The 18,731-nt window shown below is 42.1% G+C and overlaps 1 protein-coding gene across 4 annotated transcripts in view; it reads right to left on the reverse strand.

Moving 5' to 3' along the window:
* Positions 1-238: 238 nt before the first annotated feature.
* The window catches only part of LOC137416914 (bromodomain-containing protein 3), a 62,436-nt gene continuing 43,943 nt past the window's right edge, over positions 239-18,731 (reverse strand). For 2 of the 4 annotated variants that reach the window (XM_068102606.2, XM_078767878.1), the window contains 4 exons: positions 9,028-9,200; positions 8,618-8,913; positions 1,535-1,648; positions 239-1,431 (listed from right to left, as the gene is read on the reverse strand). In XM_068102606.2, coding sequence (XP_067958707.2) covers positions 1,334-1,431; positions 1,535-1,648; positions 8,618-8,913; positions 9,028-9,200 — 681 coding nt within the window. In that variant the 3' untranslated portion in view covers positions 239-1,333. Of the gene's footprint in view, positions 1,432-1,534; positions 1,649-8,617; positions 8,914-9,027; positions 9,240-18,731 lie in introns of all 4 variants that reach the window. The other 2 variants (XM_068102605.2, XM_068102604.2) reach the window with 1 other exon arrangement.

Genomic DNA, 18,731 nt, shown 5'->3' on the forward strand with positions numbered 1-18,731 from the left:
TCTCTTCTCAAATTTGATAGCTATAGCTACATTATAGAAAGCACCTTAAGCTGTTGTTTAGGTTTGAGGACTAATAAAAGTTCCTGAAATTGATTAACTCAGTTTGGCTGGTTCTTCAGTCATGGAGACTGAAGACTTACACCAAAAAGAAAACAAATACTTTTGGACAACATGTGATGTATATTCAGCACCAGGGCAAGCAAGGTTAGTGGGTTGTCAACAGCATCAGGGAGACCCATTGTACCCAGTTTTCTTTTTATTATAAAATGAGAGGAGCAGCACCTGTAAAATTATTTACAAAACATGGTAAAACGTCTCCTGCTGGTGAGCAGAAAACCGAGGCTCAGACAGAGTTCTATCATTATGATCACCTCGTCACCAGATATTGCTACTCCAAGCTACTTTACAAAGCACTAATTAAAAGGTACGCACAAATTTAAGTTATCCTATTAAAATCCTACGCTGGATATTTGTATAAAATTTACAGGGATAGAAATCTCTCAGGAGCTACACTGAGGAGGGCAAACCTAGGAAAGATTTAAAAAACGTGAGCCACGTCACATGCACAACCTGATACGGGTGACGGAGGGTTCGGCAAAGGGGTGACGGTTTGGCCGATGTCTCATTGGAAGACTGCGGTCTAATGGAATGGGATCCTGTGGATGGATTTCAAACCACAGTAGGAACCTAGAGTGAAGGGATCATTTTGATGGGTTTATATAGCACATGGCACCTGCTCTGCAGCAAAACTGCAAATTGGTTGGCAGGGGGGAGGGGAGGAAACTTGCAAAATAGGATTTGTACCGATATAAAAAAAATAACAAATATAAATTTTAAGGTAAGAAGATATGACATATGAAAGTCTTTTGTTAAAAAAATTAAAAGGGGGTAAAAAACAAAAAGCAACAAAATAAATTCCAGGAGTAAAAGTAATCGGAGGCTCCATGATCAGGCAGAAGCCTGAACCAAGCACACTGATCAAGAGAGCACATAGATACAGTGACCAGTTTCACTGGTAATTCTGCAGAAAGAGAAGGGTATTAAAGGAGGTGGACGAGGGGAAAGGTCACAAGCGTGGTGATGTCAGTCAACAAGATGGCGCAATAATAAGTGGTTAGTTGATCTGTGAGAACGTTCGGGGCATAAATGGTGGTTAAAATGGCCAATGCATGGTGATCCGGAAGATGAGGTGACAAACATCGGTTAGTAGGCAGTGGGATGACATGCAAAACACAAGTGAGCTTGTGTAGATTGCAAATGCTTTTGATTGTTCCAAGGGGCACATGAGCCGGGTGGATGCAAGTGGTGGAGGACATTTACAGTTAACTTAGAACTATTCCGAGTCAGAGGAGCTTGATGAACTTGAGTCCGAGCTGGAAGAACTTCCAGAACCAGAGCTGCTACTGCTGGAGCCACTCAAATGGAGGGAGTCTGCACAAAGCACAAAAACACACACGACATGCTAGCACAGCACAACGAAGAGCCCCCTGACACACAACCCCCACAAATCACCTTGATCCTTATTGTAACCAACCTTTTTTAGGCTTCTTGCTTGGAGGAACCTGTCCCCCCACATCCTTCAGCCGTTTCTCCAGCTCTCGCTTCTTCTCCTGTATCTCTGCCTTCAGCTTTCCAGCCGACTTTTTGCCTGATGGAGGTGGTTGCAATTGTTGATGATGGCAATGCAAAACCATACAGCTTTTTCAAATAACTTCAAACATCCCTCACCTCCCCCACCCTCTGATCACCCCATTTATGTCTTCAAAAAGTGCTGAACTGACGAGCTGTTCATAAAACTCGATGCCAGACAAGGAAGAATAGCCAATCTGATTCCACAATCACAACTCAAAACTTGTCTAAGATGGCCGAAGACGTCACGTGTAACAGCCATGCAGAATAGAGTCATCATGAATTAGACTGGTTCAACGAGTCAATTGTAATGCGTTACATAGATCATGTGGCTAATAGCAATTCAAACTAGAACTGCCACTTTATAACTAGTGTAGCAGCATAGCAAACCTGTTGTGCATTTTGTGATACAAGCACCAAATTTGGCACAAATGTACATTAATATGTTGCGAACATTTTCAGATATTGGGCCACTTGAAATTCCGTAATTTTTTTTTTCAAATTTTTTCAAATTTCGTAATTTCAAATTTTCCGGGTGACACCGTCACAATGTCGGTCTTCGAGGCCGGCCGATATAGTGGGGCGGCTTAGCCCAAATATTCAAAAGAATTGTGCATTTTGTGATACAAGCACCAAATTTGGCACAAATGTACATTAATATGTTGCGAACATTGTGTGGTCAGCAATGAAGACGAGAGTCTGAATTACATGTATGCAAAAGACCTTGTGAACCAGTGAAGCAAATACACGGGTAAGCATGAATTAAATCTAGGGCATGATATAATTTCCATGATGTTTACCTCTACACTCAATGGTGGAAGGAGGTAATGTTTTGATCCCAGCTTGTCTGTATGTCTGTTTGTCTGTTAGTCCACAAAATTCCAGACAAAGCTTGTAGTAGTGGTAGTTGTAGTGGTAGTGGTGATAACAGAAATTGTTATATAGAACTGAACTTATATTATTATTATATGCAGAAAATAACTTCATTTCTATATGCCCTGCAGTGGACAGGTTAATTGGTTTATGCACTGAAGGGGTCACCCTGGTGTGCACTGCTGTGTTCTGCCTCACTGAGTTGTTCAGGTATGATGTACTCAGCACAAGCTTCCGGTCGGCCCGGAGGTGGGGGTGCGGGGCCTGTCACGGAACGTCAAAACAAACGGCCTGCCGGGGCCGCCCAAAAGTCGGGCGTGAGGGGCGCGTCCACTAATGGAACGCCTCTCGCTTCCCGGATCGAGGGCCACGTGGTCAGGAGAACCTCGTCCCTTCCGGTCACACTTTGCCTATCGGCCGGCCTCGAAGACCGAAATTGTGACGGTGTCACCCGAAAAATTTGAAATTACGAAAGTTGAAAAAATTTGAAAAACAAAATTACGGAATTTCAAGTGGCCCAATATCTGAAAATGTTCGCAACATATTAATGTACATTTGTGCCAAATTTGGTGCTTGTATCACAAAATGCACAATTCTTTTGAATATTTGGGCTAAGCCGCCCCACTAAACTGCTCGCAGTGATAACCGGTTTCCTCCGCCTTCCCGCTTTCATACAACCCCGCTTGGATACAATCCCGCTTGGATACATACAACCCCGCTTGGATACATACAACCCCGCTTGGATACATACAACCCCGCTTGGATACATACAACCCCGCTTGGATACATACAACCCCGCTTGGATACATACAACCCCGCTTGGATACATACAACCCCGCTTGGATACATACAACCCCGCTTGGATACATACAACCCCGCTTGGATACATACAACCCCGCTTGGATACATACAACCCCGCTTGGATACATACAACCCCGCTTGGATACATACAACCCCGCTTGGATACATACAACCCCGCTTGGATACATACAACCCCGCTTGGATACATACAACCCCGCTTGGATACATACAACCCCGCTTGGATACATACAACCCCGCTTGGATACATACAACCCCGCTTGGATACATACAACCCCGCTTGGATACATACAACCCCGCTTGGATACAACCCCGCTTTCATACATCCCCACTTTGATAAATCTCCGCTTTTTATACAACCTCTTTATACAACCTTTTACATCCCCACTCTCTGCAGACCTGGACAAAATCACAGACTGGGCAAACAAATGGAACATGTCTTTCAATCCTGACAAATCTCACACTCTTACGATGTCTCTCCGAAAAGACCGACTGGACAACCCTCCCATCCACTTTCTGAATAATCCTCTCCAAGAAATTCTGTCACTCAATCTTTTGGGTCTCACTATCTGCCATGATCTTTCCTGGGAAAACCACATTTCAAATCTGGCCTCCAAAGCCAGTCGCCGACTGGGCATCCTCCGTCGTGCGAAGTCCTTCCTTGGTACACCTGAGCTCCTCACCACTTACAAGGCTTTCATCCGCAGCTCTATGGAATACTGCTCTCCCCTCTGGTCTGGTGCTCCTGCCTCACACCTAGCTCGTCTTCACGCTGTTGAAACCAAAGCGTTCAGAATCATTGGAATCTCCCGCGATGAAGCTAACTCCAAGGGCCTTTCACTCACTCACCGCAGGCAGGTTGGTGGTCTTTCCGTCTTCTACCGACTCCTCTCTGGCCTTGCCCCCCCAGCCCTCTCTGGGCTCTGTCCCCCAAATATTCCTACAGGTCGCACAAGATCTGCCTGCAACCCTCTTATGGTTAAACTGCCAAAATCAAGACTTTCTGCTCACCTTCACTCCTTCATTCCTCTTTTATCCCGCCTCTGGAACAAACTCCCTCACTCTCTTCAATCCCACTCCACCCTCCAGGTCTTTAAAACAGCTGTTCACCACCATCTCTTATCTTCCCCCATCCAAAACCTAGATCTTTTCTACCCCCGCTAATTTCGGTCCCCTTGTGTTTTATACCTCTCCCCACACCCCCCCTTCCCACGCCTCCACCCCCAAGCCCTCTCCCTCCCACACTTCTCCCTGCTCTCAAATGTTGTGTTTGTGTGCTTCCCCTTCTCTCCCCATCTTGTCTTCCGCTCCCTCTTTTTATATATTTTGTTTGTCTAGTTGATTTGTTTGTGAAATAAATGTTAGCTCTTTCACGAGCCTCGATTCAGTATCCAAAAAAAAACAAACAAACAAAAAAACCCCGCTTTCATACAACCCCGCTTTCATACATCCCCGCTTTTTATACAACCCCGCTGGGATACAACCCCGTTTGGATACAACCCCGCTGGGATACAACCCCGCTGGGATACAACCCCGCTGGGATACAACCCCGCTAGGCTACAACCCCGTTTGGATACAACCCGCTTGGATACAACCCCGCTTGGATACAACCCCGCTTTCATACAACCCCGCTTGGATACAACCCCGCTTGGATACAACCCCGCTTTCATACAACCCCGCTTTCATACAACCCCGCTTGGATACAACCCCGCTTTCATACAACCCCGCTTTCATACAACCCCGCTTTTGATACATCCCCGCTTTTTATACAACCCCGCTGGGATACAATCCCGCTTGGATACAACCCCGCTTGGATACAACCCCGCTTGGATACAACCCCGCTTTTGATACAACCCGCTTTTGATACATCCCCGCTTTTGATGCAACTCCGCTTTCATACAACCCCGCTTTTGATACAACCCTGCTTTTGATACATCCCCACTTTTGATACAACCCCGCTTTTGAATCATCCCCACTTTTTATACAACCCCGCTGGGATACAACCCCGCTTGGATACAACCCCGCTTGGATACAACCCCGCTTTTGATACAACCCGCTTTTGATACATCCCCGCTTTTGATACAACCCTGCTTTCATACAACCCCGCTTTTGATAGAACCCTGCTGGGATACAACCCCACTTTCATCAGACACAGTTTGATACAACCCCACTTTGATAGAACCTCTTTCACCGGACGCACCTTGATGCAACCCCGCTTTGATGCAACCCCGCTTTGATGCAACCCCGCTTTCACCAGACACACTTTAATAGAACCCCACTGATAGAACCCCACTTTCATCGGACGCACCTTGATGCAAACCCGCTTCGATGCAACCCCACTTCGATGCAACCCCACTTCGATGCAACCCCACTTTCATCAGACACACTTTGATACAACCCCACTTTCATCAGACACACTTTGATTGGACACACTTTGATAGAACCCCGCTTTCATCGGACGCTTTGATACAACCCCACTTTCATCGGACACACTTTGATAGAACCCCGCTTTCATCGGACACGCTTTGATACAACCCTGCTTTGATACAACCACGCTTTCATTGGACACGCTTTCATCGGACACACTTTGATACAACCCCATTTTCATCATAATTAAACCTACACTGAAAAAACACATGGCTGGAGAAGATAAATTATAGAGTTTCTTCTTCTTCACACAATAACAACTTCTAGCTTCCAGACCGTACATCCAATCTTAAAATTTTGCACACTTGTTCCACTTCATGACTTCTACTTTATTATAAAGTTTTACTTCGATCAATGAAGCGGTTCAAGAGATATAAGAAAAAAAAATATATTTTTGTTCAATTATCTATCGCAGCCATTCCGTGTGAACTATCGCAAATTCCAAATGGGCATTTTAGCATGCCGACATGCGGAACATAATTGTGAAGTTTCCATGCGATATGATCAAAAATGAGGGAGGAGCTATGTTTTAAAGGTTTTTGCTTCAAAACGTCATAACTCCAAAACGATGTGATGTGCAGAAAAATGACCTGGGCCGCTTTTTGTTTGTCTTGGGCATGCGGTCATGCCTGCGAAGTTTAGGCCTGATCTGTTTAGCAGTTACGGAGAGAATGGATTTTAGTGGTTTTTCGGGCTTTCCATTTAAAATAATATGGTGACCAAACGTCGTGACCGATGACGTCATTATAAAAAAAAAATTCTGCATCAATTTATATTGCAATGAGATGATGCTTAATAAATTTCATCCTGATGGGATGAAGTTTTTTACTTGTCAAATTATGGCATCATAATGGAGGCACCTGTGACCATCATTCACATATGTTATTCTGCATGGAGTACTTTACAATGAGATATGTCTCAATTTTGTCTGTGCAGCGTTTGGAGATATGGAGGTGCACAGTTTTTTGGTTTTTCCAAGATGGCGCCTGGACCACGTGACTTACGACGTCATAATTACCATTATAAGATTCTACAGGCCGAGACGCTCCTATGGTGAAAATTTCCTGTCATTCGGTCCAACTATTGCAGAGAAATGTTTTTTTAAAGGAAATGAATCCGAAAAATAGCAATGGCACAATCAGTTACATGGCTTGAGAAGAAAACCTTGCGTTTATTCTTCTTTCAAAAATAAACTTCTGGCTTCCAGACCGTACAACCAATCATGTTGAAATTATAAACACTTATTCCCATTGATGGGAGCTACATTACATTAACGTTTCAAGTCGATCAATGCAGCGGTTCAAGAGATAGAAGCTTTTAAAGATTTCCATTCAATTACTTGTTGCAGCCAATCCATGTGACTTATCAAAACTTCCAAAGTAACGTTTTAACTTCCCCACATGGGGAACGTTTGTTTAAAGTTTACACTCAATATTTTCAAACATGAGGAAGGAGATGGGTTTTAAAGTTTATGCTTAAAAATGTCATAACTCTGAAACCATGTGATGCATGACGTCATGATCGCTGAACTTTTTGTTCGTCATGTGTGTGCAATTTTGCATGCCAGGTTTGGGCTCGATCTGTTCAGCCGTTGCGGAGAAAAAGGGGATTTAGTGTTTTTAATGCAACCCCGTTGCATTAACCCCGTTTTAATGCAACAATATGGCGGCCGAACCATGTGACGTATCATGTGGAAATTTTTTGCAACCTGAATTTTTATTTTTCACTTAAGTCACGTAAAAGAATATATTTGTGGGATCAAGGGGTCTATTTGTCGAATTCTATCTTCGTAACGTTAGCACTTTTAATAAACGAAATAAACATGTTTTTTAGTCCCAATGCAGAGTTTTTTTTACGAGCCATGAATCAATTTTTTTCCATTGAGCCGTTTCGGAAATACGGAGATGCAAAGTTGAAGGTGTTTTCCAAGATGGTGCACACACCACTTGACCTATGACGTCATAATGAGCAGTAATAATTCTGCATGTTCACCCAAAGTTCAAATTCTACATCATTTCACCAAGCCAATCACTTGGTGAAAATGTCGTGTCAATCAGGCCAACGGTTGCTGAGAATGTTGATTTTAAAGTTTTCGGAAGTGAAAATCAGGCGGAAGAATAAGAATTTAAAAAACTAGTAAAAACAATGGGCATTCCTCGACATTTTATGTAGAGGAAACCTAATTAGCTCCACGGCCTTCACAAGCCATTTTCAGCATTTTACTTCAACAAACGCCACAGCCTTAACAGTTAAACACTTGATTAAATCGGTTAACTCCACAGTAATGATTATTAAAGTGGTTAACTCCACAGTAATGATTATTAAAGTGGTTAACTCCACAGTAATGATTATTAAAGTGGTTAACTCCACAGTAATGATTATTAAAGTGGTTAACTCCACAGTAATGATTATTAAAGTGGTTAACTCCACAGTAATGATTATTAAAGTGGTGAACTCCACAGTAATGATTATTAAAGTGGTTAACTCCACAGTAATGATTATTAAAGTGGTTAACTCCACAGTAATGATTATTAAAGTGGTTAACTCCACAGTAATGATTATTAAAGTGGTTAACTCCACAGTAATGATTATTAAAGTGGTTAACTCCACAGTAATGATTATTAAAGTGGTTAACTCCACAGTAATTATTATTAAAGTGGTTAACTCCACAGTAATGATTATTAAAGTGTAACCACTTTAATAATCATTACTGTGGAGTAATGATTATAAAATAATGATTATTACTCCACATTAAATTATGATTAAATTACTCCACAGTAATCATAATTAAAGAGGTTAAATATCAACCTTTTTACAAAAATAATAATAAAAAAAACATTATGGAGACAAACAAGTCATTGTTACGTACTGCAAGCATCACCGCAAGCCTTTCCAGGTTTCTTCTTCAGACAGCACAGAACGTATCTCTCGAGCTCACGCAGTGTAGAAGGCTTGAGTGTCTCAAAGTCAATCTCGATCTCATCGGGGTTAGACTCTCGCAGCGAAGGTTCCCTTGACTGGATTATGTGCACCACGCGTCCCAACTTATCCCCGGGTAGCCGGTTGATGTCCAGGCTCAGCTGCCTCTTCTCATCATACGTCATGGGCTGCCCCTCCTCAGCTTCAGCACCTGGCTCACCTGCTCGACCACTCTTTCTGCCAGCCCTGAAACGAACGGAGTGATTTCAAATTACGACTGGCATCGAGAATGAAAGAGGATCTCGATTGGTAAGAGGCAAATATTTTTTACAAAGCAAAAGAAAAGTCAATAGATCAGACCTCAAGTTGTTGGAGCCGGATTTCCCTCCAGTCTTCTTCGTCTGGGCTCCCTTCACCTTCTTCTCCTTTTTCTTTTCCTCCTCATCACCTTCCCGCTTTGGCCTCTCCGCAGTCTTTTCTTTCTTTTTCTTCTCCTTCTTCTCCTTTTTCTTCTTTGGCTTCGACACAGGAGCCTGGGACAGGGTAGCCAGCTGTTCATGCAGGGCTTTTAGCTGCAAGAACAGCAGGCCAGAGACAGAGCATACAAAATGAAGTTTGTGGGCGAGAGCGGTAGCACGCTTCGCCTCCAGCTTTGTGGTTCAAGTTCAGGACTTGGGGGACCATCACCCTCCATGCTCTTCAGCTCCAATGAGGTGATGAGATTACAAGTTTTGCTGTGCCATGTTTCCAAGGGCATATTCCTCATCAAAACTGTGGGGTGTTTTATTTATTTGCAGGAAGATCTTTTTAAAAAAACATCACAAATTATAGAAGGGGCACCAGGAGCTCGGGGTTCATGTCTTTAGTATTTCAGTTGAGGTCTAAATGAAATCGAGTGTCCCACCACGATTACACAGGCTAGGAGTTTAAGCCCTGGTGGTGGCCCCGAAACGGTTTCTCTTGCGCTCTGAACCATTTCTGAGAATACAATCGACTTTCAATCATGCCGACATTTTGGTACTTTTAAAGCATAATTTAATTATACATTTTAATCAATTTATTTGACCAACACTTTCATAAAAATAGCATGCAGGGGCCACGCTTAATTTCTTTTTGTGGTCCGCTGGGCCACCTAAACAGATTTTTTGGTGGCCAGCCAGCATCTTTGGTGGCCCGACCATATATTATTTGCTGGTGAATCAAACTTCATAAAAAGCAGTAGCCACGTTTAAATTACTATTTCTCATGACACCTACAGATCAAATTTCAGCGCTTTTCATACCAGCATCCTCGCAATTCGTAATCACAGAACACTCCTGTCAGCTATTCAATCATCTGGCTACTAACTTACAGCAAAATTATACTGGGACAATTTTAATGTTTGCTGAAGAAAATTCTCTTCACATATTAACACATTTATTGCGTTTTCAAAAACAATTGTTAGCTCTGCACAACTTTCAGCTATTGACGAGATGATTGTAATCATCAAATCTCAAAAATAGTACTAAAACACGTGCCACTGTAAAAATAGAGTATTTTTATTTGATGAACATTCAGTTTCAAAAAATATTGGGTCAAAATTTGGTGGAAAGAACAGTTAATTTAAGTGTGATCGATCGGTTTAGAATTGTGACCTGTAGGCTGGTGACAAACAGACAAACAAACAAGAAGACGTCATGCGGAGCACAACACTTGCAAAATCTGCCCCCCCTCCCCCCCCCCAAGAAAGAAAAAAATTCCATTGACAGCAAATTGTCCATTTCATGAAGATTAAAATTTATGATCTTGATCAAAGCTCGGTTCACCAGGATGAAAAGTGACGTTTTCTCAGATGAAAAATGATGATTTTAGAAGTTTGACCTTGAGTTGACCTTTTGACCTCAAAAAGTTGGTTTTCCTATTTAGTGACAATGTGCAAATGCCGTTCAATTTCCAAGTCAATCGGATGAAAAATTTTTTTTTTAAATGAAAATAGATTTTGGAAGTTTGACCTTCAGTTGACCTTTGACCTTTTGACCTCAAAAATAGTTGGTTTTCCAATTCAGTGAGGCAATATGCAAATGCTGTTCTATTTTCAAGTCAATCGGATGAAAATTGACGGTTTTTCAGATGAAAACGGATGATTTTGGAAGTTTGACCTCGAGTTGTCCTTTGACCTCAAAAATAGTATGTCTCCCAATTTATTGACTATATGCAAAAGCTGTTCAATTTTCAAGTCAATCGGTTGAGAATTGACGGCTTTTTAGATGAAAATTGATGATTTTAAATTTTTTAGCTTGAGTTGACCTTTAACCTTTTGACCTCACAAATAGTTCATTTCCCAATTTAGTGACTCAATATACAAATGCTGTTCAATTTTCAAGTCAATCAGATTTAAAATGGCGAGTTTAGAAATTTGACCTCCAGGTGACCTTTGACCTTTAACCCCCAAAACAATAGGCTTCTCAATTGGGACGACCCATACGACTCAGTGAAGTTTCGTGACGATCGGTTTAGAAATGTGATCTGTAAGCCGGTGACAGACACAAACAGACAAACAAACACAGAGACAGACAGACAGAACCACAAACGCAACCCACCAATATACTTGAAAAATCTTCGCTTTTGCAAATAATAATAACATCGTTAGACATTTCAAAATCTTATTTAATAAACTGTAAAATAAAGTTTCCTAACTTGTCAAAAGTGATGTTTTGGTCATTTTCAACTCTTTCTGTCTTCTGTCTTCCTGTCTTTCTTTCTGTCTTTCTTTCTGTCTTCTACCGACTCCTCTCCGGCCTTGCACCCCCAGCTCTCTCTGTGCTCTGTCCCCCAAATATTCCTACAGGTCGCACAAGATCTGCCAGCAACCCTCTGATGGTTAAACTGCCGAAATCTCGGCTCTCTGCTCACCTTCACTCTTTCATTCCTCTTTTCTCCCGCCTCTGGAACAAACTCCCTCACTCCCTTCAATCCCACTCCTCCCTCCAGGTCTTTAAAACAGCTGTTCACCACCATCTCTTATCTTCCCCCATCCAAAACCTTGATCTTTTCTACCCCCGCTAATTCACCCCAGATCCACCTTGTTTGGAATTCCAACTTCTTTCCTGGAAGTCCTGGCAGTGTCCATATGTTTTATACCTCTCCCACCGCCCCCTTCCCACGCCCCCCCCCCCCCAAAGCCCTCGCCCTCTCTCAGATCTCTCGATGTCTCCATGTCTCTCGGTCCCTGCTCTCAAATGTTGTGTTTGTGTCCTTCCCCCTCTCTCCCCATCTTGTCTACCGCTCCCTATGTTATATGTTTTATGTGTCGGTTTGTCTTTCTGTGTGATTAATGTTCGCTCTTTCACGAGCCTCGACCTTGTATACAAAAAAAAAAAAAAAAAAAAAAAAAAAAAAACTCGCGGGAATGTCTGTGTTTGCAGCCGAAATCAAAATAGAACACTGAACATGAACACCTTGTTTTTAAATGAAACCAGTGAAGTGAACCAGCCTACCTGGGCCATGGTAATCTAGGATGGAGTTAATGAGTAGTTGCAGGTACCAGGCGCTACCTACATATCACCACAGCGGGTTCGCTCCAGTTTTATATATATATATATATATATATATATCTGTGCAGTGTCTGTCTTGTGTTGTGTTGTCTCGTCACTGAAATACTTCCTCAAACTTTTGTGAAATCCTACCAAACATGTGGTATGCACATATCTCTCCCGTAGGTATGTCTTAAGGGTATTTTCTTTGAAAAAATTTCCAATTTTTTTTTATTTGGAATTTTTTCGTGAAATTTTTTTTTTCAACTTCAATTGTTTATAAAATGTGATATAAAATGTGCAAAATAATTGTTTGAATTATGATTGGTTTAAACCATGACAAAACGGCAGCTCGGGTACAGTCATTTATCTATATATCGACACATCTGGGCAGTGTCTGTGTTGTCACTTAACGACTCCCTCAAGCTTTTGTTTCCGTGGTTGTGAAGGGTTTTTAATAACGTGGTGGTGAGGTATTTTGAATTATGTGGGGGTGAGGTGTTTTTAATTATGTGGTGGTGAGGTGTTTTGAATTACTTGGTGGTGAGGTGTTTTTAATTATGTGGTGGTGAGGTGTTTTGAATTACTTGGTGGTGAGGTGTTTTTAAATCACATGGTGGTGAGGTGTTTTGAATTACTTGGTGGTGAGGTGTTTTTAATTATGTGGTGGTGAGGTGTTTTGAATTACTTGGTGGTGAGGTGTTTTTAATTATGTGGTGGTGAGGTGTTTTGAATTACTTGGTGGTGAGGTGTTTTTAATTATGTGGTGGTGAGGTGTTTTGAATTACTTGGTGGTGAGGTGTTTTTAATTATGTGGTGGTGAGGTGTTTTGAATTACTTGGTGGTGAGGTGTTTTTAAATCACATGGTGGTGAGGTGTTTTGAATTACTTGGTGGTGAGGTGTTTTTAATTATGCGGTGGTGAGGTGTTTTGAATTAAGTGGTGGTGAGGTGTTTTGAATTACGTGGTGGTGAGGTGTTTTGAATTACGTGGTGGTGAGGTGTTTTGAATTACTTGGTGGTGAGGTGTTTTTAAATCACATGGTGGTGAGGTGTTTTGAATTACGTGGTGGTGAGGTGTTTTGAATTACTTGGTGGTGAGGTGTTTTTAATTACTTGGTGGTGAGGTGTTTTGAATTACGTGGTGGTGAGGTGCTTTGAATTACGTGGTGGTGAGGTGTTTTTAATTACTTGGTGGTGAGGTGTTTTTAATTACTTGGTGGTGAGGTGTTTTGAATTACGTGGTGGTGAGGTGCTTTGAATTACGTGGTGGTGAGATGTTTTAAATTACGTGGGGGTGAGGTGTTTTAAATTACGTGGGGGTGAGGTGTTTTAAATTACTTGGTGGTGAGGTGTTTTTAAATCACATGGTGGTGAGGTGTTTTGAATTACGTGGTGGTGAGGTGTTTTGAATTACTTGGTGGTGAGGTGTTTTTAATTACTTGGTGGTGAGGTGTTTTGAATTACGTGGTGGTGAGGTGTTTTTAATTACTTGGTGGTGAGGTGTTTTTAATTACTTGGTGGTGAGGTGTTTTTAATTACTTGGTGGTGAGGTGTTTTTAATTACTTGGTGGTGAGGTGTTTTTAATTACTTGGTGGTGAGGTGTTTTGAATTACGTGGTGGTGAGGTGTTTTGAATTACGTGGTGGTGAGGTGTAATCGTCCCAAACTTCCAGTCTGCACCTCCCCCTCCCCTATGTGTGTGCTGAGGGGATCTTTCTTGAAAAAAAAAACATTCAACCTAAATCTTCAACCTAAATTGCCTATAAAAATGTAATATCACATACACATCAAATACATTTGTGCAAAATAATTGTTTGTATTATGATTGGTGAAAATCATGACAACACAGCAACTCAGGTACAGTCATTATCCTCATCTAAAATAAGGCCGTTCCTCAGTATCGACGCTTGGTGAGGCGAGCCTAGCGAGCCAAGCCAAGCTAGTGTATATATATATATATATATATATATACATACATACACACCACTCAGTCGTTGTGTTCTATTACCAAGCAGCTTGTAGACTGCTCGCCAAGTGGCTTAAGCACTCAAGCTAGCACTCGGCTCCATGGAAACAGTTGATAAGGGCCAACTGGCTTGGCAAGCTCATTGGTAATGGGACACACCTGGATCAGCTGTTTGCGCAAGTGTGTTTATGGCTGGATGTGTCGGGTGAGAATAATCATTAGGGGGTTAATTACCGTTATTATAATCACATAAAATAATATAACATATATCCAAGGGAATGGTTGGAGGAATCACGTTATTCTTTATATTACTGCCAATTATTGTAGTTATTATATTGTACCATTTAAAGTGGCCACAGGAAAATGCCATAAGGTAAAACAATGGCTTCAGCTGCTATATATACACATTCCCAAGGTGGAAATGGGCAATAAAATGGGAATTCCTCCAGATTTTTTTGCAGTCAAGTGAAGTCGAAAGCAACGTAGGCAAAGCGAATGTGAAATAACACAGAATCCTCTTACTCGTGATACAAGTGAGGGTTATGAAGCGTAATTCCTAATACCCTTGTCCACCACCACCGGAAGTGGCGATACATGGTACATATTTACAAAGATAATTTACATCGCCCGACCTTGGGAACCCCAGATGAGGAGAGCAAATGAAGTCACTACAACCTGTACGGTGGTATGACGTGTAGTCTACTTGACGAGATTAGTTGCTTGAGATTGCGCAATGATACGTAATGACCGAATACATCGACGATTTCGTCAAGTGGCCACACAGGCCACCTAGGCCCAGGTTTTGGTGGCATTTGGCACCCTGGCCACCACTTATTTTGAACTCGGGCATGTCATGGAACACGACACAAAAACAAAGAAGAATGCAAACATCGATGACGGCGTTCCAGAAACGGTGCGGTTCTTCGCTCATTACCCCTCGCATGCAAGGGCAAAAAGCAGGGAAATGCACATGGTTCACTTCTATCCGTCCGTCTTGTCAGTTTATGATCGAGGAACAAATTTAAATTTAATGTTACATTTTGAACATGAATAGGAAGACAAGTTTGCCGTTCGTCCCGATAGCACATGGACAGAGGATTGAGATCATATTTTTAACCTGTCTGCCAGTCAAATCATCAGTCAAGTCAAGTCATCAAATCACAATCAGGCAAGTCATAAAAGTCTGCGTGACAGTCAAACAATGACTATCAATGACTATCAAATATATGATGACTATATCAAATGACTAAATGACTATATCAAAAATATCAATGACTATCAAACAATGAATATCAATGGAATACTGCTCTACCCTCTGGGCTGGTGCTCCTGCCTCACACCTAGCTCGTCTTCGCGCTGTTGAAACCAAAGCGTTCAGAATCATTGGAATCTCCCGCGATGAAGCTAACTCCAAGGGCCTCTCACTCACTCACCGCAGGCAGGTTTGTGGTCTTTCCGTCTTCTACCGACTCCTCTCTGGCCTTGCCCCCCCCCAGCTCTCTCTGTGCTCTGTCCCCCAAATATTCCTACAGGTCGCACAAGATCTGCCAGCAACCCTCTGATGGTTAAACTGCCGAAATCAAGACTCTCTGCTCACCTTCACTCCTTCATTCCTCTTTTCTCCCGCCTCTGGAACAAACTCCCTCACTCTCTTCAATCCCACTCCACCCTCCAGGTCTTTAAAACAGCTGTTCACCACCATCTCTTATCTTCCCCCATCCAAAACCTTGATTTTTCTACCCCCGTTAATTTCACCCCAATTCCACTTTTTTGAAATACCAACTTCTGTCCTGGAAGTCCTTGGTGTCCTTGTGTTTTATACTTCTCCCACCACCCCCCTTCCCACGCCTCCTCCCCCCAAGCCCTCTCCCTCCCACACATCTCCCTGCTCTTAAATGTTGTGTGCTCTCAAGTGTTTGTGTGCTTCCCCTTCTCTCCCCATCTTGTTTTCCGCTCCCTCTTTTTATATATTTTGTTTGTCTGGTTGATTTGTTTGTGAAGTAAATGTTAGCTCTTTCACGAGCCTCGATTCAGTATACAAAAAAAAAAAAAAAAAAAAATGAAAAATCATTCCAAATGGAAAACCAACTGCTTTTGAAGGGTCTTATAAGGAATACAAATACTATAACAGGCACGACGAACTAATGCTATGTGTTTGAGAAGGTGGTGTAATAGACGCTCAAGGAAAATGGCGGTAAAACCAGTAATTTTATATTTATGCTTTTAAAACTCTTAAAACCTCAGTGAAAGCTTATAATTGAAGAAAAAAAAAAACTGGACTTGCAAGTCGGTAGAGCCGACATTTCGGTGATAATCCACCCGCCTTGTACACGGGTGGAACACAACAAGCCTGGTGTTGGCTTAGCGGTTAGGGTGCCGGCTTGGGATCCTAGGATCCTGGGTTCGAATCCCGGTCGATCGCTGAATTAACGCCAGGGGGGTTGACTCAGCCTGTCATCCTTCCGAGGTCGGCAAATTGAGTACCAGCTTGCTGGGATGAATGATCACGGTGTGTACCCCGGTTTAGAATAGGTACACCGTATCCCTGCGCATCGTAAGAGCGTGACCAAGGGTTGGCGTCAGGAAGGGCATCCGGCCATAAAAAAAACATTGCCTCAAACAGGGAACCATGATTGTCATGGGACCCGCAAGGCTAGCCCCCGCTCTAGCGGGGAAAATGGCCTTAAAAACGATCATTCATTCATTCATTCTTGTACACGGCATGAACAGCGAACAAGGCGACTGGATTCTCACAGAAACGTCGGCTCTTCCGCAAGTCGAGTTTTTTCAGTTGTAAACTTTTACTGATTTTATTCGACTGGATGAATCCCAATAACCTGCATCGATTTACTCTTAAACCTTTATTCAAATTGAATTATATATTTGATCACTGGAGAACACAAATCACCTTCATAATACTTCCAAGAACGTGCAGTTTTGCAAACATCAATTTAAATCAAGGCTCAATGGGGTGGTGTATAGGGTTCGCTGTTCGGGACTGCTGTACACCACTTCAACAGCACAACGTCTTCACATTTTTTGTTAACGATCGTTAAAATCATTATTTCATTACAATTGAAGCAACACTGCATGGGGTATCGTGTTCTATGAGAACTGTCTCGTTTGTAAATTTGTTTGCTCTGTCGACATGTATGTTTTGCCTTTGAGCTTAACGTGTATTGAAGAGTTCAATATTGAAATTAAACTTCATTGCTTTTGTTGTCATTAAATAACTTTGCGCTATCCATTTTACTCCTTCGCTAGCTTTGGTTCCTCATAATTACCTCTGCCACCAGAGGTTATGTTTTCACCCCTGTCTGTCTGTTTGTGAACAAGATATCTCAGAGTTTTGGACGAAACTTTGTGGACAGTTTCGGTGTGTGACAAGGACTAAGCGATTCGATTTTGGTGAAAATCTGAATATGGATTCGGATATCAGAGTTATGAAATTTTTTAAGTGATTCTTCACCATTGAGTGATAGGGCTAAAACCAACATATAGCACAATATCTCAAAAAGTTATGGACGGATTTGGACGAAACTTGGTGGACAGGTTGTGTTTGTGACAAAGCAGAACGATTCGATTTTGGTGAAGATCTGGATCCGGCTAGCATGATTTTTAAAGGGATTCTTCACAATTGGGAGATAAGGCCAAAAATGAAACATAGCTGTTTATTCGGCCCACAAGTCTCAACGGGACAGCACGCAGGTGAGTTTTGAACGCTGTCGAACACAACGCTGATCAAAAATAAAAAGATTTAACAATTTAATCATAACTCGGGACTACTCAAATAAAGTACTGTAAATCCAGCAGGTAAATGAACAAGCTTGCCCTTAGGGAGTAATTGTTTAATAAATAAAAGATAGACAGGACAAGAAAACGAAAATCGACCAGATGACTGGGATAGTAGCACCAAATACTCTATCATCTACAATAATAAAAGGGTAATATCTCTCCACTCTCAAGACAACTCTCAAATCTGTCTCCCTACTCCAAATCCTGGTGGGATCTGGTCAAATCTGTTTCTGGTGTTTGTTCCCCTTCCATCCCCTCCCTTCCCTCAAACGGCTACACAGCTGACACCGCACGTGAAAAATCCGAATGCCTCAAATCTATTTGCCTCAAAATCTTGTGTCCCAAACCCGTCTCTCTCTGTACCCACCTTACCCAGTCGAAACGAGCTGCTCCTGGACTCTGTGTCCTTCTCTTCTGACAAGGTGGAGAAGTTTCTGTCAAACCTCGACTCTGATTCTGCAACTGGACCAGACGGCATCAGCACAAGCGTCCTAAAATCCTGCTCTGCAGCTCTTTCTAACCCTCTCTCTATTCTTTTCACCCTCTCCTTTGCTCAAGGTCATCTGCCATCAGCTTGGAAATCAGCTAACATTACCGCTTTACACAAGAAAGATGTAAAAACAGATCCTTGCAACTACAGACCAATCAGCCTGCTTCCAATAATCAGCAAGGTCATGGAATCCATTACTTCCGATATTAAATATTTCAATGGCTTGATCTCAAATCATCAATTTGGATTCAGACCAGGTCACTCCACTCTGGACATGCTGCTTCTGCTGTCTCAACAAT

Source organism: Myxine glutinosa, chromosome 13 (genome assembly GCF_964187855.1).
Source record: "Myxine glutinosa chromosome 13, kmMyxGlut1.1, whole genome shotgun sequence".
NCBI classification, from domain to species: domain Eukaryota; kingdom Metazoa; phylum Chordata; class Myxini; order Myxiniformes; family Myxinidae; genus Myxine; species Myxine glutinosa.